The sequence below is a fragment of the Melozone crissalis genome, unplaced genomic scaffold (assembly GCF_028551555.1).
Source record: "Melozone crissalis strain CALT ecotype California unplaced genomic scaffold, PUWL_Pcris_2 ptg000108l_1, whole genome shotgun sequence".
Lineage (NCBI taxonomy): Eukaryota > Metazoa > Chordata > Aves > Passeriformes > Passerellidae > Melozone > Melozone crissalis.
Window position 1 is genome coordinate 1065882 of NW_026535885.1, and position 27777 is coordinate 1093658.

The 27777-nt window shown below is 45.5% G+C and overlaps 1 protein-coding gene across 1 annotated transcript; it reads right to left on the minus strand.

Annotated features, from left to right (window-relative positions):
- Positions 1–2844: 2844 nt before the first annotated feature.
- CLIC4 (chloride intracellular channel 4) lies at positions 2845–27777 on the minus strand. The gene is made up of 6 exons (XM_054292300.1): positions 27683–27777; positions 12908–13017; positions 8276–8401; positions 7403–7509; positions 6065–6246; positions 2845–5354 (listed from the first exon to the last, which is right to left on the minus strand). Exons 1-6 carry the CDS (start codon positions 27752–27754, stop codon positions 5190–5192), a joined length of 762 nt encoding a protein of 253 aa, XP_054148275.1. The 5' UTR covers positions 27755–27777; the 3' UTR covers positions 2845–5189.

The window sequence follows — 27777 nt, forward strand, 5'->3', positions numbered from 1 at the left end:
TGACCCACAGCAGCTCATGGCCCTCTGCACACTGCACAGAAGGAAGAAAACCATAAATAACATCTGTCTGTCTGCTCACAGCTTTCTGTAAGACCTCAGCAGTGCCCAGTGCCCCTGCCTGGCGCAGCCCCTGTCCCTGGGCAGCCTGGCCAGGCTGGCAGAGCTCAGCACATCAAAGCAGCCCCAGCTCCTCCCTGGCAGCCTCCCAGCCCTGCTGCCCTCGCTGTCTGCCTGCCCCAATCAGCATTTTTAATCATGAGGATCATTTAGATTTGGAACATTGCTGTGCTCTGCACCCAGAGCTCAGCCCCAGACATGATTTCTCCTCTCCCCCACATTCCCCCTGTGTGGACAGGGATGTTTTCAGACTCATTAAGAGCAGCAGTATCACTTTAATCAGCCTCTTTAAAATAACAATTCTGTGTGCAAACTGACAAAGTCATTCCCCAGGTCCTGCCAAGCCCTTTGCCGTAGGCAAAGGAGCTGAGACGTCCCTTAGCATCAATTTTGTTTGTTTATTTATAAAGTTCACATGTTTGATCTTTGTTTAGCAACTGTTTTCATCTCCCTGTCCAGTGGTAAGAGCACAGCAGTTCTTCTCTTGACTCAAACAATCATAAGCTCCCTTTTCCCAGCTCTGGAGAGGATCCAGCACCAGCCTGGAGAGCTCATCCCCCCCTGCTCACCAGGCACAGCCAGGCTCTGCATCCCCCTGAAATGAAGGTTTTCATTAATTACCTGCTGACTAACTCACCTCCACGGCTGGCATTGCTTTCAAGCGTTGCCATCACGACCCCAGCGTGCTCAGCCACAGCTTTTGGCAGTCCTGGAACAAAACTAACCCAGATTAAAACACTCTGGGGCTGCCAGAGCTGCTGCACCTTGTCTGAAAGGAAAAAACAGCAAAGAAACCCATCTGAAACTCAGAGCAAGAGCTCTGAAATCCAGGAATTCTGTTATGAGATCAATTCAATCTCAACTCCTGACGCGGCCACTCAGAGGATAAAGCTGAACCAAAGTTGAGATTTTTTTTTTTTAATGTCTTTTGAATGAAATCTCACCCATCTCTGAAAACCTGCATTCCACAGAAAAACAAGCTACCAAGATCTGTTCTTAACTTCCCACTGAAAATCTGGAAAAAAAATGATCTCACTTCTCCTAACAAAATTGTGGAAAGTCATTATTTCTGAGCTTGTTCTTATTTTAAGGAAGTTCTAAATTTTCAGGGACACCACAGCTGGTTATAATGTTAGAAATAACACAAATTCTGCCTTAAAGCACATCACCACTGAAAAAACCCTAAACCTGAAGGCCAAAAATGGAGAACAGAATTACCAATAAGTTGTGTTGTTCAGTTCAGCCCATCACCCTGCAGACCTGGATTGCACATGAAATCTTCAGAAATAAGAGAAAGATCTGCTTGGTAGTGAAAATATAATTTTATTTAACAATAGCTGCCAGCAGTATACTGGTATATCTGTAAAAGATGTTCCAGAAAGTGAAAGACAAAAGCAAACTACAACAAATTGTATCAACTCTTCAAGTATTTCTGCAAACCACGCTCCTGTCCTTGATGTCCTGTCTTGGGAGTCGCCATCCCCTCATCCTGCCCCCACCCCCTGCAGAAACCAAGCTCAGGAGTTGGTGGCACAGGTTCTGAGGCTGATGGAGCATTTCTCACTTGGGTTACAGCCTTCTCCTGAAAAATCTTCACTGGATGGGTTCAGATGCCCGGAGTGGCAAAGGGAGAGCAGCAGAGTTGGCTGCACTTCACCAGTTTTTGTTCTGCACCCAGATAGGCATCAGTGGGTTTGGCTCCAGCAGCTCCCATTTACTCCTGTCTGTGCTCCTTTGATACCAAATGCTAATTTGCTGCTTTAGCATAAAAATTTGATTACATCTCTCTCCTTATCACGCAGCTCTGGATCAGTTTGGACATGCCCAGTGTGGAGAAAACACAGATTTTATGGGAAAACACAAAGCTGCAAGCTGGGGCTGCCTTGTGGGACACCCAGGGAAGGGATGGACAGGCTGGAATTGTTCCACAAGTCCCACACACCTCCTGTTCCACAGGCAGCCTTTCCACAGCAGGGATCTCCTCAAGATGGAAAGCTTTGTTAAGGGGAAAAAACCAAAATAATAATGCACCTAGGATAATCTGTTCTCCCACACAAAAACAGGGTGCAGGTGATGGATTTTCCCCTCGTGTTCAGGAAATACACAAGTCACCTGTTTTAATGCGAATTTAAGCATATTTCAGCTTGAGAATAAAGTGAGTTACTCAGCATGCTAATACATGCAACCAACTTGCAAACTGGAATGCCTACTTGAAAGGGTAACTGCTGTTTTTAAATTGGAGAAGGGGCTAGAAGCAGCATTTTAAATTTAAACAGGGGGTAGATTAATTGCTGTTTGATGAAATTAAAAATGCATTTAAAGATCAGATTGTAAACAAGTTGACAGAAGTCAGGAATTTACATAGTTATGAAAGGGCTTCTTTAATTAGTGTGGAGCTGGTGATCGGGGCCAGATGAAAGCGCTGTGCCCACAGCAGACGCCGCCGTTCCCCTGCTCTGCAGGGATCACCTACGGAGCTGGAGCTGCTCCTCTGCTCCAGATCGCTGCTCCCTCCCCAGCCAGGAGGGGCTGGGCAGCTCCTGCCACAACACAACTGCGGCAGGGAGCCTGAGGGACACCCAGGACAGGTCCCGTGCCAGGCTGGAGCTCGCTGGGATTCCAGCTCCGAGGGATTCCTGCTCTGGGTGAGATCAGGAACCCGCTGGTCACAGCCAGAGCTGGAACTCTGTTTGCAAGCTCTCGGACACAGTTAAACCTCTGAGGGGTTTGAAGGGGTCTGAGCTGGTGTTTAAGGAGGTGATGGTTGCTTGCAGCAGCTCCTGGCTGTGGGTGCCCTGCTCTCTGCACTCCAGGGACAATTCCCTGGGGAAGGGAGCACAGCCTGACCCCACAACCCCATCACTACAACTTCCAAGGGCCATCCTGATCTGCTTTTGTGAAGTTTTTAGCTCTCCTTTCAAAGATATGCCCACAGTCACTTTCTACAGCTTTGTGAACTCTGTGGTGGCCAAGAGCACCAAACCAAGGAGGGTAGGGTTTGGGGTTTTTTCACCCTATGTGTCATTAAAAATGCTGTTATCTAAATAAAAAAGTAATTCCTTTTTCTAGATGTCACATTGTGGCAGAGACTGAAGTCCTACAGAGGATTCTTATGGCTGAGGAACTTTATTATTGAGGAGGGGAACGTGACATCAGAACACAGTAATTCATCAAGGGCTACAGCCAAGGTTCTCCTAACCAGGTCACTCCCCAGGATGTCCCTCTGTGCCTAAACATTCCTGAAACAAATCACAACAGGGTTTAGGTGTATCTAAGAGAGTTGCCTTTGAAAGAGATGTGACAGGATTGCTAAGTGCCTTTATATTGGAGTTGTAGCTCTAGGAAGGCAAGGCAAGGCACCACAAGCCAGGGATACAAATACGGATCTGCTTCTCTACCTCTTCTATGTCCAACTAACTCCATGGGTACATAAAGTAGCAAAAGCAGGATGCTTAGAAAAGTCAGCCTGGTTTTCAGAAAGCCAGTGCTTTACCAAAAAAAAAAAAAAAAAAAAAAGAAAACAATTAGTGTATAAAAGTGTTTGTGTCAGCATTTCCACGTTATTGCAGAATGTTAAATATTCCAAGAACAACCTAGCAGGAATAGCACTTTCCAGCTTCTAAAATCAGTTAAATATAAAAGTATCTTTACAAAAAAATAGGCATATAAGTCTAGCATTCTTTGGAGTTGTTTATGATGGTCTTTTAAAAATAACCTAGCAGTTTATTTCGTGCATCAAAACCATTAATTTTAAACAAGAAAACTATTCCCTGGTTTAGAAACATTTGAAAATTGCTTTTAAAAAAATTGTAGTGCTATTCCTCAGTGTTGCTGTAAAAAGATTTAAGTATAGTAGTGCAATGATTATGAATATGCAAAACTGCAGTGCAGGTGCACAGAAACAATTGGGATAAATTCCATGGAAAGGACTGGATTCCACCACCATTTCTTTACAAAATTCCCAATTTCCATTCAGGAAAAAACCACCCTACTATCATTTAAGGCAAATGTTCTTTTTAAAGGTCACTTTAGCTTTCTTCAGGGAAGAAAGGGCATTAAAAAGTTCCCATTTCATGGCTCTCAGTCCATTTTGCATCACTAATCATTGCACTGCTATTCCCCACCCAGAGTTAGGACACTACAGTTGCCATGGATTTCGGCTATGACAGAACAGATTTTTAAGTAAAAATCACCAAAAATACCTATACAAAACAAAAAGGCTCTTAACTACCAAAAAGAAAGCCACTTGCAATTCTTAAGGTGAACAGAGGGCAGCTTCCAAATCTGCTGTTTCCTGATGGAAAATCCTGACAATTATTTGTTTGCTGCAACTCAAAATTCATACAAATGCAGGTGTTTAAATCTCCTCAAGCTCTTGAAGACACAAAAAAATCAACTCTGAGCTTTGATCTTCCTGCCCCAGCTCTCAGGCCTGGATTCAAACTTCCCTGATGCTGAGGTCACTCAAATCCAAGGTTCACATTGAGTCCGTTCTCAACCATCACCGTGACTTCAAATCCAAGAGATTTTATAAAAATACAACAAAACAAACCAACAAAACATTGCCAAATATTTTGCAAATGGCTCTTTTGGATACTAAGTTCCCTTCTCTATGTAAATAGGATAGACAAGCAGGTACAGTTCAACGTGTCACAGGTATGACAGGTGTGTACAGATCTTCTGGAAAAGCAATAAATTCCAAAATACATAAATATTCCTTGTACCATACAGTGAGACAGGATCCTAAACCAATTCCTGGACAAATCATGGACCAAATGTTTACAGAGAGAAGCAGCAGGGGCGAGCCAACCCTTCAGAATGAAGAATCCAGAGTCACCCCAGTGCAACAGGAACACGACTGCATCCACCATGCTCAGAGGCTGTGAGAGGAGGTCAGGAAAAACAAGCCTGTAATTAAAGTCTGCAAACTTTAGGTAATTACTGTACCTGGTCTATCCACGTGGCTTGGAGTAACTGCGAGTTCATGCAAAAACCAATTGCTATTGATATGAAAAGAGCAGTCTGTTAGAAGCATTGTTATGGGATATAACCTGATCCTCTGCAGGTGCTGGTTACTTGGTGAGTCTCTTGGCTACATCACTGTAAGCTATTTCAATCTCCTTGTCTCCAGGACAGGTGTTGGTGAACTCATCCCTGCTGTAAGCATTTGTCAGGTATCTCCAGATCCCTGTCATCTCCTTGGGAATCTCAAAGTTGCGGTATTTTTTGGCCACCACCTGGAAGGACAGAATTACGTTATGAATTTACATCCTTCACCTTAAACCCTTTTCCAGCCCTGGCCACTCTCTTGTGAAGTTATCCCCCCAACCTGGACACTCCTGCAGTTTCCAGAGGCTGTTCCTGAGAGATGCCCTGGCTGTTCCTGCCTCTCTCCCCTTGGGGCTCTCCTCATCCAGGGAAATTCTTCTGCAGGCAGGCAGAACCTGAGCCTGTGGCTCCATCTGCAGTACAGAACTGACACGGAGCACTGCAGGCAGGGGAGGAACCAAACCACACTGCTGTGGGCCCATCTGCACTCCTGTGGCTGTCCCAGGCTGCTGCTTACATTCCAACTTGGTTATTTATCCAATCCCTTTATTTGTGTCATTTACTTTGTTCTGAGCAGTTTCCTCTACAGAAGTGAGCAGCCCCCCTCAGCCATTACCTGCTCACCTGATCCTCACCCTCCTCCTCCTTTGTGAGCTCTGCAGCTCCCTGGGACCACGAGGGCAGTGCAGGGAATGGGGTTTGGCTCTCTGCTGCCCAAATCCACACCTGCCCTGATCTCCACTGCTCAGAGCCCCCTGAGTGACCCAAACCTTGCACATACTCAGGTGCTATCAGTGCAGCCGAGCTTACAGACAGCTGCAATGAGCTGAGCACAGGAATGACACAAAGCACAGATATTTTCTGCTGCATTTTCCCCTGCAGCCCCCGCAGGTCTGACCTTGACAATGTGCAGTTTGGGCAGCAGGTTGCAGTCGGCCAAGGTCATCTCGTTGCCATCCAGGAATTTGCGTGTGGACACTGTGACATCCTCCAGGCTGTTCTCATCGATCTCGTCAGGCAGGGGGGAGTTCAGGTACTCATCCAGCTTCTGCAGGGTTTTCAACAGGCCACGTTCTAAGGCTGCACAGGAAGGGACCATTCAAAACAAATATTAAACTGAGGCTGCTACCAGATCTGACATACAAACCCCACATCCCTGTGCTACACTCAAGGATTTGTAACCCTTGGGGGTTTTTGTGCCTCTGTGCTCACCAGAACACTGCAACTGGACCAGAATCTCTTTAAATATCCCACAAATGCAGGTTATTTAAAAGCTGGCTAACACGGGAGTTTGCACTAATTTAAAATACTGTAAGACTGCCCACAAGGGTTTATTTTTGGTTTTAAAAGTGGCTTATGTCAGTTTCTTAAGACTGTGCCTAACTGGCTTAAACTGATTAGAATTAAGCTATGCTGGGGTTTATATACATTTAAACATAATCTGTTTAATGTCACATGCTCAGCAAACTGCCCTGACCAACCCAGAGCGCCCAGGCTGCTGCAGGAGCACAGCAGGATTGGGAATGGAGCAGAAGGTTTATGGAATGCAGCAGCAGAGGGCAGCACACCCCAGAAAATCCCCGGTTATTTCCCAACTGTTTACAAATATTTTGCTCTCTCCCTTTGAAATGCAGCAGAAAGGAACCCTGATTCCCTGAGTTTGGTTTTCCCTCTAAGTACACTTTGAGGACAAAACTGATTTGCACTGAATTACTTAAAGGTCCAGCTGTGAGTTCTTTACCACTTATTGAACCCTCATGTGAAATCTCCTGTTTTCCCTCACTCAGAAAGGTTTTAATCCTTTAATGGAAGTGTCACAAACTAAGCTTAGCTCAGAACTCTGAATGGGAGCCCTGAGTCCTGGAGAGGTGAAATAAGAGCAGCAGATGCACAGAAATTCGACCATTGAGGCATGACACAAACTTTGCCTGAAATTTGCTTCCGGATGTTGAAACATTTATCCTTCATTCAAGAGTTTTGAGTGGCTGCTGCACAGAGAAGACCCAGTGCCAGGAATATTTACAAACCATGCACACCCCACTGAAATTCTGATTGAACTGAAGTTCTCTTTCAAATGTTGAAATCTCTAACATTAAATTTAAATAAGATTTTAGTTCATGAGACTCTCAAGTGCCCACCAACATGCAGCTAAATCTGTCAGGGAGATACTTCCCTCAAAGCTGCTCTGAAAAACACAAACAGTGAATCAGGAGTGCACTGTCCCCCAGTGACCCACCTTCATTAGCTTCTGGTCTAGAGTTCTTGATAAAAGCAGAAAATTTGGCAAATATATCCATTCCAGCAGTGTTGGATTCTGGGTGCTTTGGTGAGAGTTTCAGGTACCTGAAAAGCAGCAAGGAGCAGATCTACAGCACATTTAGCAGAATGGTGTTCATTATCTATTAATTAGCACAAAATGGCACTTTGGTACTGATTCATCCTTTTCCAGCCTGGCTCCTGAAGTGTAGCATCACACACGGAGGTTTTTAAACCTTTTCCAGAGGGAAAAAGCACATTGCTGCTTTCTGAATTTGGTACAAGCAGAGTCTGAGGAGCCCAGGGCACCAGAGCTGCCTCAGTCAGTGCTGCCAAGGGAGCACATCACTCATGTGTCAGCAAAATACTGGGTTTTCCACTTCAATTAGCATCAGAGAGTTCTGGACTACACATCTCTTAACAAAAACATGAAGTTTTGCCATGCTGAAAAGACAAAACAGTCCAGTCTGTTAAAGGCAGTGTCTGGATCTGCCTGCCAGCTGAAGAGTACAAAGCCAAGAGTCTGGAGATAGTTTGAGCACATGAAAACAAATTCTCACTACAGTTTAGGAGTAAGTTTTGTACAGCAGACTCCTCTTCATTTGCATTATTTGGACACAAATGTGCCTGCCACCAAAAGGGAGAGTTTGAAAGTGCAGAAAGGATGGCTGGGGTACACAAAGGATAATTTTTAAATAATCTTACAGAGGAAACAGCTTTTGATCTAAAGATGAGGGAGCTGATGGGAGGGAGGTATGACATGCAAGAACTATTCCATGTCTTCAGTTTCTTAGGGCAGAAATCCCCTGTGAGAGCTGTGCCTGAGGTGACAAACCATCAGTTTAACACTTACTTGGGTGGGGCCAGAACATCTTCCAGGAACTCTTCAATCTTGTTCACATCTGTTCTCACTTCCCCATTGTATGTGATGAAGGGGGGGTGAGTGCCTGGAGCCAGATTCTGAAGGTCTGCTGGTTTCCTGGGGAGATGCAAACCCATGAACAGTAAGCAGGGGACAACATTTCATTGCTACGACCACAAAAGCACTGCTGAGGTTTCCACACCCTCAGTTTTAAATAGACACCACCAGTTTTCTTTCTAAAAAGTGAGTTTACAACTAAACATTTTGAATACACTTGCTAATAATTCATTTGAAACAGTTAAAAACAATCTCCTCCTACCTCTGGCTGTGTTTATTCTCAACTCAACCCAATGCTGACTAGAAGAGGGATACCTATACACACACCTCACCCTCTCCCTCCTTCCCCAGCCCTGCAGAGCAGTTTATATATAGCATAATCTGTGCTAATCCTGCCCCCTCACACAGAGCTGCTCTGGAAAGCAGCAGCTCTGCCCCAACCCAGTGAATAAAGCATTTACTACATGCCCAGGGAGGTTGGTTCCAGGCAGGCTGACAGATGCTTGAACATTGTGGTTAAATTATGTTTCAGTTTCCCCCAGTGAAAAAAGGTATTTACAAACAAGAGCAGCACACCTGGGAGAGGAATCCCACATTGGGATTATACATGAGAGAAACAGCAAAAAGCTGCAATAGCCATTTCTAGCTCTATTTCTAACTAACATTTCCCTCAGGCAGCCTGGCCACCACCTCCTGCTGGCCCAGCTGAGAGCTGTGCCAAGGCAAAGCTGCCCCTTGGTCCTGTTTGAGCAAATCCAGACTGGAGCACAACCCTGAGCTGGGCCTGAGCCCTGTCCAGCCTGGCCACGTTCCTGAGCCAGCTGCAGGCCTGCAGGAACTGGATTTACTGGAAACTGCACTTCAGGAAATGCTCCTGACAGCCCCAGACAGGGAAACTGAACTGGTGCCATGCACAGCCCCAGCCCTGCAGGGATGAGAGCAGCTGGGCTCAGTTTACAACTCTACCTTCTTTTCCATTTCTTACAAAATTTAGAACCCCTGCCAGAATTTCATGTCCTGCCCACTGCTGCCCCTTTTCTAGAGCCAAGGTGTGCTTACTTGTAACACTGAAGGAGAAAAGTGATTTTCATACTTTACCCTGCGAGATCTTATGAATACAAGAATTTAACTCTTTTCAATTTTTAAGCTTCTGAGAAGTTATTTCTTACTAAGAGTTGCCACCTCTCCCTCACTTTTAGGATTTAAAGTCGTCATTGGGTAATGCTTTAAGTAGCTTAACACTTCATTTAAATACAGCTTTGTAACTCCCAACAATTACAGGAAGTCATCGTGGCTCCCTTCCAGCTCCCCATGTTGGCCAGATAAAATTCCTCAAAAGGAATGTTATTTGAAAAACAAACAGGGCCAAGAGCACAGGATCTGCAGGAATACTATCAAAGGCAAGCTTTAGCTCAGAAACAGATTATTCCAAAGAACTGCCCAAAAGAGTTTTCCAAAGAAGCAGAGTGCATCTCAGAGCACTTTATCCATCTGGATCTTTCAAAAGAACGCAGAATGAAGATCCCACAGCCCAGCTCAGGGTTTGACTTCAGTTTGCTGCTCCAGGAGATCCAAACCAAGCCCTGCTCTAGCACAGCCCTTGGAGCTCACAGGAACAGCCTGAAAAGGCTCAGAGTACAAATTCCCTCAACAGTCAAACAAGAAGGCAATTACTGTAACAGTGATGTTTTCCTTCTGAGATAAAGCTGGAGAGCTTAAAAAAACAAACCAAACCCAAACAAAAACCCCTTCTGTAACCACTCCAAATAATTCCAACACGGTTTGTGCCTACCCCAAAGTTTACCAGGGGTTTTGGAGGCAGGGCCACATTCATTATCTGGCCCTCAGAGTTAAGGTGTAAACACCTCATGGCTTTGCCACAAACCAGCGTAGCAATTAGCATGCAAATTATTTATTGTAGAGCAGACAAATTCCAGCCCCCAAATGTAACGCATTTATAAATTACACAAATACTGCAATGAGGAGCTGAAGAGTAACATGGGGAAAAGTCAGTCAGCATTAAAACCCCAGTTCTCAGCAGTATTTCACTCTGCTGAAGTTGCATTCACCTCTGGGTGGTCTTCAATATTTAATTTGAATATTTCATATAATTAAAGCTTTGCCTGCCAGAGGAACTGCAAAAACTCCAAATGAAGATGCTCCAATCAGGATTTCAGCCCTCAGCTGAAGGCAAACTGGCCCTGAGTGCTGCTCCAAGCCCAACAAATGGTTTGTGCAGGGCAGCTCTGCTCAGGCCCCCAGAACAAGGCAGAGCCCTGGGCACTGCAATGCTGCTGCCCAGAAGGGAAGAATGGAGCCTCTGTGTGCCCAAAGAGAGGGAAGAAATGCCTGACTCCTTGCAGAGGGTGGGACTGCCCTCCTCCCTTGCCTGTGTGCACATTTTGTGTGTGGAGGGCAGAGCTGAGCAGTGCAGAATGTGCCTTTGTTAGCTCAGGGCAGCTCTGCAGGGAAAGCACACAGGCAGGAGAAGCAGGCTCAGATTTTCCTGTGTCCCAAGTCCCTTATTTGTGAACTTTTGTACCCAACCATGACCTTTTCATGCTCACAAACAGAGCTGGCCTTGCTGCTGTGCAGCACTGATGTTATGAGGCAGTGGCAAGCAAAGCCTTTTTTCCTTTTTTCTGGTTTTGGCCAACAAAATAAATTCAGGTTTTTTAAACAATTCCTGCTCTGCTCTGTTCCTGTTAGACACAAACTCAACAAGAGCAGAGGAGATAACTGGCTTGAATAAAGTGCTCACAAAAGCAGTTTCTTGTGGCAATATGAAGGCACCACCAAACATCCATTATCATTCTGGCAGTGATAACAAGGGGAAACAGTCCCCTGTGATATCAAACATTTCCTGTCCAGCACACAGCTGGATGGGATGTCCTGCAAGCTGCACTGCTCTGCCACTGGCTATTGATCAGTCCAGTGTTAAAGTTGTATTTAAGGACATCTAAATAAAGTCTAAAAGGAATTAAGTTTGTATCAATATCTATTCCACCCTGAATTAGCTGCAGTGGTCCTTTGTGTCCTTTCCCAGAGAACCCCTTCAGTGCACAACACAAAGGTGGTTTATTTGACCTATTCCCCTGCAGAGCTTTAATTTTGCACTTATTTTGTGTTTCCCTTTCCCCAACAGGAAAAAAAATCCTGAAAGAAAGCTTTCCTTGTGTAAGGAAGGTCAACTTTAAACATCTGCAACCAATTTATAGGCTAAAAGTTAGTCTTATATCTCATTCCCCCACCCAATTAAGTCCAAGTTGCCAAGGGGACACAAAATAAAGCCAATTCATCAGGAATATTTGGCATTTTAATGATATCTAAGCTGGTTCAGCAGTAAAAAGCCTTTCAAACCTAAAATATCTCTGCCCACCCCAGGAACTGCAATAGGTTAAACAACCCCATCACTAAAGGAAAAGGAAATCCCAAATTACCAAGAGCCCACAAGCAGCAGCTCTGCCCCTGAGCTTGCACAAACCACAGCAGGGCTGGTGGAAGATGTGACACATTTGGTTTATGGGGCTGGCAGCAGCAGCATCTGCAGGGAAATCCCACACTGGCCAGAAAAGCTCTTTGAGCAGCTCCAAATGCACCCAGGGCTGACAAAAGCTGCTTTCTGCCCCTCACCACACAGGGAAGCCTTTCACACTCCTTGCCAGCACTGCAGCAGCAACTTCAGTGATTTTAAAACCCAAACAAGTCACCTCCCTCCAGAAAATCCCCAGAGCTTGAGCCCAGCAGGGTGATTTCTCCCTTCTAAGCTGGATTCAGTGCAGAACACTGTGTTTCTGTTGGCTTTATTCCTGAAATTCAGGTTTGGAGGCACTGGCAGCCTCCCCTCTGCAGAGCTGTGACCAGCAGAGTTTTCCATCAGTGCTGGGAAAACATGACTTCACACCCAAAGCAAACACAAGGCCCCTGCTGAATTTAGCACTTTCATAAAACAGAATGCCCAGCCTGAGGAAATGGAGGCTCCTGGATTCATTCTCACTGGATTTAGCCACCAAGGTACTCATTTATAGAGGAGCAGCTGCAGTTTAGGTGACAGCACCATGGCTTATCTGGCTGACACTGAACAAAGGCAGAATATTCTGCATTTTATTCCTGCCCATTTCACTTGGATTTACCTCATGGGCAGGTATTTTCATTATTATTGCACAATAACCAAAATTATCTTAAAAACATTAAGAAAAGGGGGAGGCTGCACATTGTTTGTGACAATTATCCATCACTGGAGTTTGATCAGAGGGTGCATGACTAAAAATATCCATCTGTCCTCACTGAGGGCATCTTGATGTGAAGTCAGGAAAGGAAGAGTCAATATTCAGTTACAAAAGGCTTTGTGTGAGTTTTACAGAAGAGAACCACTGAACAAATTCAAGAGAACTTACCATTATTTTTGGTTAAACCATAATGAATGCACCATTTACATCCAGTTAATTATTAGGACAGATTTTAATTTCACAGAACCATCCCATGAGCCACAGAAGCTCTGGCCAAAGCTTTGTTCCACCAAGGGTGCTGAGCTCTTGCTGGCCCAATAATTAAAGTATTTCTTACCTCTTCAGGTCCACTGTTGTGACACTGAACACGACTCCCTTCAGCCACAGGATCATGAAGAGCCTCTGGGAGAAGGGGCAGTTTCCTATGCTCTCACCATCACTGCCAGCCTGCAGACAGAACAGAGCATTAATTAATGAGGGCAGGGATGGCTCTGCTCCTCTCCCAGCCTCTGGAACAGCTGGAGTTAAACACACACTCAGTACAATGAAATTGCCACATCTGTCAAGTTTTTACTTGTCACGTCCCCCAGCTGCTCAGAAAATGTACAGAGCAATATTTCAGTTATCTGTGCCAGGGCCAGGGCTGCACAGAGCAATATTTCAGTTATCTGTGCCAGTGCCAGGGCTGCAGTGCCCTTGGCAGCTGAGCATCCTCTCTGAGCAGCCACACCTTCTGAGGGCAGCTTCCCAATGGCACTGCTGCTCTCTGCTCGTTATTATTCTTTTCCTTTCTTCTCCAATTCATTGGAGTCATTTCCCAGCTCAGTGCCTCTATCTCTCCCTGTGCAGGGCTCCAGGAACTGAGAATTGATTGTACTGCAGGTGTTGTGAGCAAAGACATAACTGTGAGTACATAGAGACTTCACTGACAATTAAATAATATCCCAAAGCCACTTTTTATAGGCAATTTATCAACCAGTCTTTGTCCCAGCACCACAAAGGCCCATTAGAAAGCAGCAGTGAGCTGCCAGTGATAGCACCCATCTCATCATCGCTCTGACAATGAAAGATGCATTGCTGAGTTGGAAAATTTTAGTTTTTTCTGGGCTAGAATGAGGCACTGGAAACCTTTGTTATAAAATTCAATCCTCTGAGAACTGGTTCAGTGCTTAAAGCAGCCAAATATGTCAGATTATCCTGACATGTACTTTATATCAGATGAGTTTCAATGGATTTTGCTTATTATTGTTATTATTAGAGTCCTTCCAAGGGTGATTTTCATCCATGCAATTCTCAAAGCCTGGCCAATTCTTTCATCATCACAGTGAGGGGAATTCAGAAAGACTTTGAAAGTTAAGAAGAGTAACAGCAGGATTTTCAAAGGCCAGGAAAAGAGAAAGTTTTCAGAGAAGCTGTCTTAAATTCAGAAAGCTGTTTGGGTTTTGTAAAGTCATGGGGCCTTTGCAGATAAAGCTGAGTTTCTTTAGCAGCTGTTGAGGATTTTTAAATTAATTACTGTTCCTACAGCCAATGGATTCATTCCTGACATGTCCCTCCTGTCAGAGCTCCCAAAGCCCTGGCTGTAGATACAAAATCAGTTTTCTTCAAACCTTTATTAGAGTCATTAATGAAGACTTGACAGAGAAAGGAAGTTGTTATTCTGCCATAAATTACAAATTGCCAGCTTTATCTTTGGATAGTAGGGTCAAACTTGCAGCAGATTATTGTTAATGGATTGTCTAAACTCAGCCACGTGTCTGCTCAGAAGGCTGAATTCTAGAAGCATCTAGAAAAAGGATAATGTTCATATTTAACCCTTCACTGTCCCTGCACACAGCAGGCTGGATTTCAGCAATTCCCCCTCCCATGTTTACACTGGAGCTGACATTTCCTACAGGTAAATTATAGATTTATATTCATCTGCTTTTTCTGCTGCCACCTGTCAGGTCTGATCTACCTTTGGAAAAAAGGGACTGAAAACACAACACTGCATCCCATCTAAGGAAAATACATATTTTGTACTGCCCAGGGTAATTCATGCTTTGAAGCAGAAATAATTCTTTGACTCAGAACTGATCTGAGCCCTCAAACTTCACACAAAGCCTGAGTTACACTGCAGTAACAGCACAGGCTGAAATCCCCACCCCATTAAACTTTACCTGGCCCACTGCAATCCAAACCAAAGCTACTTTAAAATCATAGAACTGCACAAAAATTGTTTAAAGTTTCAGGCTGACCTGTGGCTTTCATTGAGGTCCATGCTCCTAAGCCAAAATCAAAGTGACCAAAAAAGGTCAAATGCATTTACTTATCCTGAAACTTCCCTTCCCTCCCAACACAAGTGCAACATTCCAAATGAACAACCAACAGCAGCATCTGCTTTAGTTCAGGGCAGGATTTTTGGATTATTTGAGTGAGAGGAGGGGATTGGAGCCCAGTTAGAGCCATGAACAAACCCTGATGCACTCCCAGAGCCCAGCAGCCCAAAGGGAGTCCAGACTGTTCTGTCTGCAAACGTTTGTCCCACTTCTGCTCCAAAAAGTCCCAAGTTATTCTGAGCACACACTGGAGAAGGAATGCACTCAGAATGCCAAGAAACTCTGGCTCCAGAGCTCTGGAGCCAAGGAATTCTGCTCTGTAACTGTTGCCTGAGAGGCCCCTTTGGTGTTTGATGCTCCAGCCTCTCCTCAGGAGCAGCTCTGGGTCTCCTCAACCCATGGATTCTCCTCAGCTCTGGCTCCCCTCAGTCCATGGATCCTCCTCAGCTCTGGCTCCCCTCAATCAATGGATCCTCCTCAGCTCTGGGTTCCCTCAGTCCATGGATTCTCCTCAGCTCTGGTTCCCCTCAATCCATGGATTCTCCTCAGCTCTGGGTCCCCTCAATCCATGGATTCTCCTCAGCTCTGGTTTCTCTCAATCCATGGATTCTCCTCAGCTCTGAATTCTCCTCAATCCATGGATTCTCCTCAGCTCTGGTTCCCCTCAATCCATGGATTCTCCTCAGCTCTGGTTCCCCTCAATCCATGGATTCTCCTCAGCTCTGGTTTCTCTCAATCCATGGATTCTCCTCAGCTCTGGTTCCCCTCAGTCCATGGATCCTCCTCAGCTCTGGTTCCCCTCAATCCATGGATTCTCCTCAGCTCTGGGTCCCCTCAATCCATGGATTCTCCTCAGCTCTGGGTCCCCTCAATCCATGGATTCTCCTCAGCTCTGAATTCTCCTCAATCCATGGATTCTCCTCAGCTCTGGTTCCCCTCAATCCATGGATTCTCCTCAGCTCTGGTTCCCCTCAATCCATGGATTCTCCTCAGCTCTGGTTCCCCTCAATCCATGGATTCTCCTCAGCTCTGGTTTCTCTCAATCCATGGATTCTCCTCAGCTCTGGTTCCCCTCAATCCATGGATTCTCCTCAGCTCTGGGTCCCCTCAGTCCATGGATTCTCCTCAGAGCTCCCCACTGTGCTGGCTGCTCCTGCAGGAGCCACTCCTGACTCTGGTTTTCTCTGCCAGAACAGAGCTGTGCTGGCAGTAAACTTTAAACTTCACATATTACAAGAATACTCTGAAATCTGACATGATTTGACATGCAGGGGTTAATCACAGAATAATTGTGCTTGTCATTGCCTTGTCTTTGAATTCAGGCCATAAAATTCCAGGATATCTTCAGTGGTTAGTCCTCATCACCATCAGAGTAAAGCAAATATTCAATGTTGACTTCTCTGCACTAACCTCAGCATAGGTTATTTGTTATTTAACAAGGTTATAGTCATTCTATACCAAGAAGGTTTGAGGTTTTATTTCAAATTCTTTTTAAAATCAGTCTAAAAATCTTTATTACCAGTAGTATTGGTAATGTTACTAATGCCAAACTGCCTGCAATTAGGGCTAATTTCCAATTCTACCATTGCACACTGAAGGATATGTATTCAAAAACCTCACCATATATCTAATTTCACTGAATTTCAGGTTATCAATTGCAGGGATTAGGACCAGAGAGAGGAAAAGTGCCACACCTCTCACACAGCAAGGAACATGGAATTTCTCACTTTGTGTTACCCTCTACAAACTGAATTGAATTCAGAAAACCTCTGAGAAGGTGGCAAAAAAGACTTTGTTAATTGTAAGACGTGGCACAGGGAGAGCAGGGCCCACGCCCTCCAGAACGCTGCTCTACAGTGCTCTATGAAAACAAATAAAGCTATTTTTAAAGAAACATTAAATAAGAAAGGAAGTTCAAACAAGAATGGAGAGTTCCAGGGCAGTAACAGAATCAGCTGCCCATTGAGGAGCCAACCTGGTTTGTCACAGCCACACTGGAATTCCTGGCAACTCCAGAGCCCAGCAGCTCAGCCCATGCAGGAGTGCAGCCCTTGGGAAAGGGAAAAACCCCAAAATCTGCTTATCCCAGTGTCTGCAGGAGTGGGCTTAGCTTGGGAGCCACCTCCTCCCTTTCTCTTCCCTGAGGAGTGATTTCATTCAAATGAGACTGTCCAAAAAAACAAAACCCCAGAGAGTACAAGTGACCAAACATCTGTTTGAGTGGCTGAACAAGCTAAGGGGAGGAAAAAAATCCATTTAAATTGTGAAATGTTTGTCTTTACAGCTGCATAAAAATTAACCTGACTCCTGACACGAGAAGCTGAGTGGACTTACCTCAGCAAGGGAGTGCTGAAGTTTATTGCAAGACCAACAAAAAGCCAGACAAGCAAAGAAACATTAAAGGGCACAGAACCCTTCTAATACAGCACAGATCTGAGAATTCTAGAAATCCTGGGTCCCAAAGATTTCTGCAAAACTGTTTCAAATATTAATCAGCTAAAAGGAGTCCACTACAAGTTTCCCAAAGCAGATCAAATAACTGCAGAAAAATAAAGTCAAAGTGCTTCTGATGAACAATGGAACACAGCTCAGTCTCTGCCTGCAAAAATAGAATAAAGGAAAGGGCAGAACACCAGGAGACCATTTCTTCATTTACCCAAAACTCTCAAGGGAATTCCTCCCACATGTGACATCTTTACCAGAAGTGGTGAGAGAAGTTTGGATGAAGAGGGATAAAGATATTTTAGAAGCATCTCACAGAATACTTTCCACCAGAGACAAGGACTGCAGCACCAAGAAAATCCCCACTACCCCAAGTGGGGAAGCTGCACTCTGCAAAGTCTAGAAGAATAATGTTCCAGGCAATAAACAGATTGGGGGGGAAAAGAAAATGAAAGAAAGGGTATGTTCAAATTCTGAACTCAGTCATCTTGAAATATGTCTTGAGTTCTAACAATGAAAACCAAACCTGCTGAGAAAACTGCATGAGCAACCCAGCATGATGCAGAGCCATTGCCTCAAACCAGCAGATAACAATCAATTTTGCCTGCTTAATGAGCAGTAAGCTCATTCCAAAAGTGAGTAATTAATAATAATCCTTTAAGGATTACTGTTTTGAGAGGAAATGGTTTAAGGTGAGCTAACAAAGCCATTCAAGTGAAAAACCTGCAGCAGTTCCGAGGCCTGAGATAAAGGAACAGAGGATACAGGAAGGAGGGGTTTGATGTTCCACACATGGAAAGGATCTGGCTGCCTCAGCCCAAATCCCTGCACCTTTACCTTGCCAAGCTGAACAGGCACAATTGTGCTGCTGACTGAGGGAGCTCCTGATAAGAGGTGAAGAATTGCAGCCATGGAAGGAGTGACAGCAATCGATGTAACAAATGCTCCCCACAGACCCATTACTGCAACTGCTCCCTGGGCTGGGGCAGGGATGGAGGAGCCCCAGGGATTTATGAACCCCAAGGGATTGATGAACCCCAGGGATGGAGGAACCTCAGGGATGGAGGAACCTCAGGGATTGATGGAGGAACCTCAGGGATTGATGGAGGAACCTCAGGGACTGATGAACCCCAGGGATGATGGAGGAGCCCCCAGGGATTGATGAACCCCAGGGATGCTCTGTGCTCACACCCACTCTGCAAAGCAAAGCAGACCTTAAATGCCCCCGGTGGCTCAATTATTGATGAATACTGATGTTCTCTTCTTATTCAAAGAGCAAAACAAGTGACAGGGCAGGGCTGGAAAAGCTTATCTGCAGTAGGGTTGCACTCCTTGCCACCTCCCAGACCTGCAGTTTGAGAAGGGAGTTGGTTTGTTTTTAGGGGAGGAACAGGTCAGGGAGCAAGGCAGAGTCCAGCCCTGACTAAATCCGGTCCAGCCAGCTTTAATCTGAGGGCTGAGGGACAGGGACACTTCCTGCTGTCACCTCTGCCTCTCCAGGACAGGGGCCACGACCTCCAGGGCAAAGCTTTTCCTTGTGCCACCAGGCAGAGCACACATGAACAGAACATTTCAACACAGGGCTGGCACACAAACGCGGCTGACAGCCCAAAGAACTTCCCTGCCACCATGAACAAAACCAGGAAAGGTGGCAATCAGGGAGAAAAACCAACAGCACATCCTGCAGAGGGTTCAGGGCATCAGAAGTGCCTTTTGAAAGTGAATTCTTAATTTGGTAACGCTGTGTGAAGGTAAACTCTCAAGTCACAGCCACCACACCCTGCCCAAATTTAGCTCTACTGACAAACTTAGGCCACCACTGCTACTTTAAATAGCCATTCCTTTGAGAAAAACATGGGAAATGGAAACCAAAAAGCATCAGGTCAGTGCTGACACCTGGAATTCCCTAAGATAATTAGCCTGAGATAATTAGTGTACATTTGCTATATGTTGACTGACATTAACACACCCAGGGCAAAACCAACCTGAGTTACCACTGCCTCTCCTGACCCCTATCACCATTTGTAACCAGCCCAAGTTCCACTTCAGCTGAAATTCCTTTAAACTCAAAAAAATACTTCAAGATAATTAACTTGAGTGCCTGTGTTTACTTGAGATCTGGCTCTTTCAGCAGGGAAAGGAATGTTTGCCAGCCCATCCAAGCTGCCCCTTCAGTCATTACCTTGCTGATAAGTCCCCTCTGTGTCACACACTAGAAAGGCCAGTGACCATTTTAGGATGATGCTGTTTTTAGCCCTGTGATGCTGCTCTGAGGAAAACCATTAGCAGACTGGTCCTGCACACTTTGCTGCAGCTCCTGCTCATCACTGCCCAATTCTCACTGAAAAGCTTTTGGAGGATGCTGTGGGATCCTCGTGGTGTAGGGAAGTAAATTCACAATTCAGCAGAATTTAATTAAGTGCTTCTAGTCCTTTGGAGAGCAGGAATTATTCCATGCTCATCCTCTGGAAGAATCAGATGGAGAGTCCCAAACCTGCTTTAAATACAAATCACCATTTTCTTCAGTGAAGAAATGAGCTTAATGACAGGAACACAAAATTCTGCCTTTATTGTGGACAGACTCAGGACACTTCCTGGCCTGGCACAGGAAAATCCAATTATTCCCTAATGGCACAGGCCTGGCATCTCTGCTGTGGCAATACCTGGAACACAGAGCTGGTGTTGAACAAACCCCACAGGGTCAGCAGGGCCACACTGACTCCAATGTGCTGGGCAACATCTCGACACAATCTTGCAATTTTCTGCTAGGAAACTTGTAGCAGACAATTCACTCTGCAGCACTGAGGGTTTCTTTTACACTGCCTGAAAGTTGCCTTTGGGTCTCCAGCACACAAACCTAGAGCAGGAATTGTTCATGACAGTAATTCTCTCTCCCTGGACTTATTAAATTTGCTCAAGTACAGTGTGTGCCTTGGCTAGAGCCCAAGAGACCCATTTGCAAACCTCCCCCACCAAATCATGGAGCACCAAAGCGAGAGGAAAGAACAGCAAATGCTGTCACTGGGGCTCAGAAGAACCCAGTCAAATCTGTGGCGTTTCAGAGTTCTTCAAATAAACCTCTGGCTGTGCCTCACTTCCGTGGGACAGGAAAAAGACAGAGCTGTGTTTGTGATATTTATAACCTCATCCAGAGAGAGATGGGCAGAGAGAACAACCCAGAGCTGCTCCAGCCTCACCCTGGGCTGCTCCTCCTCATCCTCCTCCTGCAGGTCATCCCAGCCCAGCTGACTTGGGCTGAGCCCAGCAAACCCCAGAGGAGTTCAATGTCAGAATCCCAGCCCAAAAGGCACCAGCTGGGGTTTAAAGCCTGGCAGAACACAGGATGTGCAGCTGAAGCACTGCCCCAGCCCGGGGGGAGCAGCAGAGCCCACAAAGGAGGGGCAGTGAGAACAAACTGCCCAAATTCTCAGCAGCCTCTCAAAACCCACTGAGTCCTGAACCCATTCCCCTGGCAGCCCCACATTCCGGAGCTCTGGGCAGGAAAAACCTTATCAGAGACCAAAAGTGGGGCTGGAGTTTCTGTTTCAGAGTGAAGGGACTGGGGGAGGCCAATCCCCAACCAAAGGGCACCTCCCTGACTGAATCCCCCTCCCCTGGGAGGTGGCACCCAAGCTTCTCCTCTGGGATCTGTGTCCTGATCTCCCTGAGCTCCAGAACACTGTGTCTCACCTCATGCACACCCTGAAAGGCCCAAAAACCTCCTCAGGCTTGCTTTGATTTTATTTTTAGATAAAATCACGTTAAAAAGCTATTTCCTTTATTTCAGAAAAGCAGCTCTCCACAGGACTGAGCCAAAATAGAAAAGCTCCAAGAGAGCCAAAAAGCTCTGAGGCTGGCCCAGTAGCACTGGCTGATCCCATCAGCTCTTCCCAGGAAAATATACAGATATGACTTCACTCCTGGATTGCACTCCCATATTTAGTTTATACCTAATATGGAGATTCAGTGGGGAGAACTCAGTCATTTCCTTTCCTTGCCCTTTGTCTGGCCAACAATACAAGGAATAAGTCTGAACTCTCAGAGAATTCCCACACAAAGATGTTTGTCATTAACAGCACTTTAGCTTATGTTTTTCACTTCAGCAGAAGCAAACACCCTAAAAATCCAGATTGTGCCTCAAATGTATCTGACTTGAATTAAAAACCCCAAACTACTCAAAGCAAGTTTTAAAAAAATAACTGTTATATATTTTTTTAGGGAAAAATATTCTAAATAAAGGATTTAAAGCTCCTGAAGTCAAACCTCTATTGAAACTTCTGTGAAGACAACATAACAATTTTGGGTTTGGGTGTTTTTACTGTTCAAATATGCACAAACTCTTAATACCACAAGGGAGCACCTAGCATCTATTTTAAGACTAAAACTATATTATTTCACTGAAGAACCTGCAGGAAAAAAAAAGCCCAAACCTGATTAGGACAATAAGCTGTTTGTTACAGCTTATTTACCAAGAACTTTGAAGATAAAAATCAAATTAGATGGATAACAAGTACAAATGTAAACTATTTTTTCCATGAACCATCAATTTGCAACCAACCACCACCTTAATTAAATTTTGTTGTCTTAGACAAACCAAGAGCCTCCCCTGGCAGACAAAAACCACCTTGTTTTCTCCAGTTCAGGCTTTACAGAACTGCACTGCTCAGTTCACTGAGAAAAGAGAACATCTACCAAAACAAGGCAACAAATCCAATTACTGCCAAGTACAGTTATCCAGCCTTAAAAGTCGTTCTTGTGGATTTTTAAGTGCTATGCCCAGCCTGGCCAGGAGCTGGGATTGGTGCAGGCACTGTTACAAAAGCTTGCAGGCCTTGTGTTTGTCACATCACAAGAAATGTTTCATTTAAACACAATCTGAGCACACACTGGTGAGAAAATAACAGTCCAGGGCTTTTTTTTTTTTTTTTCTTGTCCCTTTGAGCTAATGAACACTTTAAAAAAATCAAACTTTAGAGTCCAACAGTCGCTTCCCAGAGTACACAGTTACTGTTTAGCTTGGAGTTCAAAGAATTCCCCAATTAGATCCTTCCAAATGCAGATTCCTGGAAGGGACAGCTCAGCCTTCAAAAATCCACATCCAGAGAAGCAGCCACTTCTCTGCTCTCCCCACTCCAGGACAGGCTTGCTCCTTGAATAAAGAACTGTTTCCATGGCCAGGATGAGGTCAGGATCGCCATGCAAGGAGCAGACATGCAATGAGTCACTCCAGGCTGGGAGGGGATGATCACCAATTCTCGTGGGCTAATCCTGTCCCAGGGCTGCCCACTGCCAGCCTAGCAGGGCCCCCCACCCACTCCCTAAACTGATGTAAGGATTTCTCATATCTCATTATTTCTCAACAAGCAAGTATTTTTATGGCCACACAAAACTCTCTTTAAAGAGGATCTCAGTCTCTTTACTCATTTTCATGGGAATGCTGGTGTTCACAGGGCCCTTCCCTGTGGGTGAACTCATCACTGCACACATCAGGACAAGCCCTGGATCCTCAGTGTTCCTCCATGCCCGACTTTCAGCAGCCTCCAGGCCCCAAAGTTTGCCCCACAAGATTTGCTCTGACACACAGGCTTCTCCTTCCACTTCAAGCCCTGGATGCACACCCTGAGAATTCCCAGCTGGGAAAGCTGAGGACAGACTTGTCTTTTGTAGCAGGATCTGTGCTGCAGGAATGTGTCCATGGCACGTGTCCCACGGAGGGAGTGACTCACAGGCACCACCACAGAGCCCAGCCCACAGCTGAAATCTGGGAATTCACACAGATTTTAGAGGGGAAAAGAGGAAAATGCTTGAATGTTAAGACACATTTCAGCTGCAAAGTCAAACAGAAGCTCTCCTGACAATCAGAGCTGTCTGATGTTAATCATTGGGAAGGGAGAAGGGATGCCAGGGAATACAACCATTACTCAGAAGCAATTCCTGACTAAAGGAAAGCTAACTCATCTGGAAATGAGTTAACTCTCTGGAAATTATTGCCAGGAGGTTTTAAGCTTACTTACCAATGATTTGCAAAAAAATTTAACATTTACACTTGAGGCCACCTCTGTACTAAGAGCACCAGTTCCTGCATCACCAACCAGACCCAGATGAAAAAGCTGAGGATGTTTCTGGCTGTGAGGACTTCCCCAGGCAGAATTTAAAGGAATTTGCTGGCCAGAGCAGGAAAAGGCCTGATTTATACCCACTGAGCACAGGATATAACTCAATGGTTACACCTCAGTTTACAAAGGGCCCCTTTACAACACTCCCAAGAAATAACCCTCACATGACATTTTGCTGTCTGTACCAAACACATATCAAAGACAGGCTGAGGAGGTTCTCAGCTGCTGAGGTTACATCAAACCCTCCAAGGATGATCTGGTGCATAAGGAGGAGACTTATCTAATAAGATTATCAAGCAATAGCCCAGCCAAGACTATCTCTGAGAAGCAGCACTGCATTTTTCCAGTCCTGTTATTTCCTTGTACTGATGTGCCTCTAAATCACACAGCTACTTTGTGGGTGAAAAAATAATAAAAACTGATGGCAAAGAAGCTCAGGGATGGTTTGTAATAAACCAATGTACAGAGCTGCAGGGCTGCAGAGTGCCACAGCAGAGCTTACATAAGGGAATGAGCACAGGGTGAGACAAAGGCAGACCTGAATGCACACAAATCCATCCTCTGGAGATGCTCACATCCCTTCCTGCCTCAGCCCCAGCCCCAACATTGCACTGAACAAAACAGACCCCGAGCCCAGAACACAAACAGTTCACCTGCCAATCTCTGTTTGCTTCAGATACACAAAAACAGAGACAAGCTTCTGCTACAGTCACTGGGAATGCTTCAGAGTGTGGTATTTATTAAATGTGAAATCACAGCTTTTTCTTTTGTACTGACAGGCAACCCAAGGGTAAACAGACAGCAGACTCTATCTGATTTTCAACACAGGTGCCCCATTTCGCAATGCCACCTCACTTGAGAGCTGCCAGAAATCCAAGGTCTCATTAATTACAAGTACACACACGTTACCAGTGGAGAGGGGAAACCTTCCTCCCACCCATGCCATGCCAGCAGAGTCACACAGCTCTGAATTCCTCACTAGTGGAGCCTGGTGTTTGTTTCCTTTAACACTGAACTTGTTGACCCTCTGTGTCTCCTCCTCGGTACAGCAGAGGATGCAATCACTGAGTGCCCTCCAGAACGCCCAGGGCTGAGCTCTCAGCAGCTCCATCCTCACACACTCCCTGACAGCAACTGCACAGGCAGTTTTGTAACTGTTCTGTGATTTCCACAGGTGACTGGGCCTATTTGACCAATTCACCTCACCACGTTTTTTATTTACAATAAAATTCCACACACCACCAACGAAAGCACAGCTATTATTCCAAGTGACCTGTCTGAGCTGCACTCCAATCCCTGAGCTCAAGTTTCTCTGAGCACATTCACAATGCAGCCTTCACTGCTCTGAAATGCCACTAGGGCACATAAAAATATTCCTGCTAGACAATGGAAGCCTCCCTCGTTAATAAAACATGGCACAGGCAAGGAAACGAAATGAAATCAGATACATCACTGCTTTTGTCCTAATCAGCTCTCAAGAGAAAAGACTCAGAAAATATTTACACTTGATTTAAAAGAGACCACAGGCAGCCCACCGGCTGCAGAATGAAATAAATTCTGGAAGTTTTCATGGTGACACCAAGAAACGGAATAACCAGTACAACAGAGTTTCTTACCGAAGTGCCCTAATCCTGCCGGGGGTTCTCAGACTATGGAAATACAATTACAGCAGACTGATACATTGTCTGGTGGGCAAACTCGTATCAATGTGCTGGTGACAACACTGTGACAGTCATTCCCAACCGAGCCCAGCCTGTGTGTGCTCCTCCAGCGCCCTGCCCATCCTATTTTGTTACTGATCACAATTTAATAAGGCTCAAACCCCACAGGTTGGGCGCAGAGCCAGACCCTTTCTCCGGCTTCACAGGTTTGTTTCTCAAGCTTTAATCCCTACCTTTGTTTCATCTCGGGTCTGGCTGTTACAATCCTTTGTGCTCAGGTCATGCAGTCACCGCCCCTGGGCCGGGGTTGGGCTGAGCTTGGGCCAGAACTTTTTCCTCTACCTCTGCCTGAGGAGCTTCCCTGGCTAACAGGGCACAGGTAAATCCCAGATATTGCTTGAAAAGTGATTATCTGCATGGAGAAACTCTCAGTAAAGTCAGTTTTTTTTTTTTTTTCTAGATTGCACCCACAACCACGTGGAAAAACTGCAAGTGAGCGTTCCATTCCCAGAGGAAAAAATAATTACTAAAATCCAAATTTAGTGCTCCTTTAGATAGACACTCTTGGCTGTCTTCAATAAACATATTCTGCTAGCAATTTCTGAAGTGAGCATCTAAATGAGTCAGAAAACAAGATTTTATTTGCCTTACAAAAAAGCTGTCCTGATAATCCTCAACAGCTTCAATAAAGTGTGGGAAAGGCAGCAATACCCAGGTGAAACAACTGTTTTGGTTCTGCCTGCTAGGCTGGGGGTTGTCCCTTACCTGAAGGATTTTATAGGAAATAATCTTTACCTGAAGATTGTGAAGGCAGGCAGCAATAACCTCTTATTTTAATCTGAACTTTACCCTTAGGGCAGACAGTGCTCAGCGTGCAGCAGTCATCCATAACAATGGGAAAAGGTTTCTTTGAGGGAAAAAAATCCTCACTGATAACCCAAAATTTAGCCTTCTTAAACCCATGCCAAAAAAGAAATTTCAACAAAAAAGGACAGAAAAATTCCGATTTCTCCCTTTCATATCATCTCACAGGTTTATTGGTCCAATTCTGATTTAATCAGAATGAACACATCTCTCTCAAAACTATTTTTACAGCTTCTTCCATGCCACTCCTCATGCATGAAATATTCTCTTTAAACACACCCACAAAGCTGATTTCCCTCTGCCCCCAAATCATTCTGCCATCAATCACTGCTCGAATTTTTTTAAAAATAAGAAAAATCAGCTGATGAACTTTAGGACAGATGAAGATAAACTGGCACATTATGTTAAAGATACACTGCTATAAATAATTCAAAGTAATCTGTAACTTAATTGCTGCAATTGTAAGTTCTAACCTCTATACTAAGAGTCTAAATATTCCGACCAAAATCAGGTCTGGAATCCTCCACTGCAATGCTGTCCCTGGGGTCCCATTAGTGCCTCTTGATACTACTATTAGGAAGTATGAAAAGGGGAAAAATTCAACACCTTTAGAGAGTATCATTTAAGAAATAAAATCGATATTTAATAACTTATTTCCAAACAGCTGGAAATTTTCATGTTTGTCATTGTTGCTTTTATACTAAGCAATTCCAAAGCTCCTAGATGAAGAGACGTCCAATTTTCTCTCTGCAATTGGAAGAAACTTCATCTGAAGAATGTAAATACTTTCCTGTAGAAGCTTTCATTAAAGGACGCTTAAGCACAGAAAGAGAAGATTGCACGGAGTAATTGGTGTTACTTCTGATATGAAGTAAAAGTAAGATGCTGCATCACCAGAGCCCCGGAGGATGCAAAATATTGCATCATACAGCAATAAATGAATGCAAAACATGTGGAGATACCATATGGTATCTTCGCCAGATAAGGGCAGTACAACACATGCTCATTCTTCTAGTTTGGATAAAAACCTGGTGTTACTTTACATATTCACTTCCCGTCATAAAAAGTAGACTTTTGGGGAGGGGAGCGAGCAGTAACTCGTGTTTTTGCTGCTTTTTTGCCGCCTTCCTGCGCTTGGCCGGGCACACAATGCCGAGCGAGGGCGATCCATTGTGGCGCTCGGTTCTTCCCTTGCGCCAGCGCTGCTGCCCCGCACCCGCGGCACCCTTTGCTCCGGCCGGAGAATCTTCCAGCAAAACGCATCCGGGCCGCACTTTTCTCCCCCAGAAAAGTGACTTTTCTTGCGGTCCGCCGGCGCTATCGCCCACTCTGACTCACCGCGGCTCCCGCACTCCCTCCCGGCGCCGGGCACACGCCCTCGGCTCCGCTTTTGTGCCCGCACCGCGCCGGGAGCCGCCCCGAGCGGAGCCCCCCGCGCCCGCGGGGTGTTCGGGGGGTCGCTCCGAGGGGCTCCCCTCGCCGTGCCCGGTTGAGGAGTGGGGTCTGCGGGGAGCGGGGTGCGCACGGAAGGGCCCGAGGGAGCCGTGAGGGGACCCGGAGCCCCCCGGGCGGGAAAGCGGAGGGAGGAAGGGGAGGGGGGGAGCGCCCAACGGTCGCGGCGCGCGCGCGCTCGGCGCTCAGACGGGACGAGACTCCCCCGCCCCAGCTCCCCTCCCCTCTCCTCTCCTCCGCTGCCTCTCCTCGGCCGTACCTTGACGAAGAGCTCGATGACGGGCTCCTTGTCGCTTTCCTTCAGCCCGTTGACCGGCACGGACAGCGCCATTGCTCTTGCTGCTGCAGCCCCTG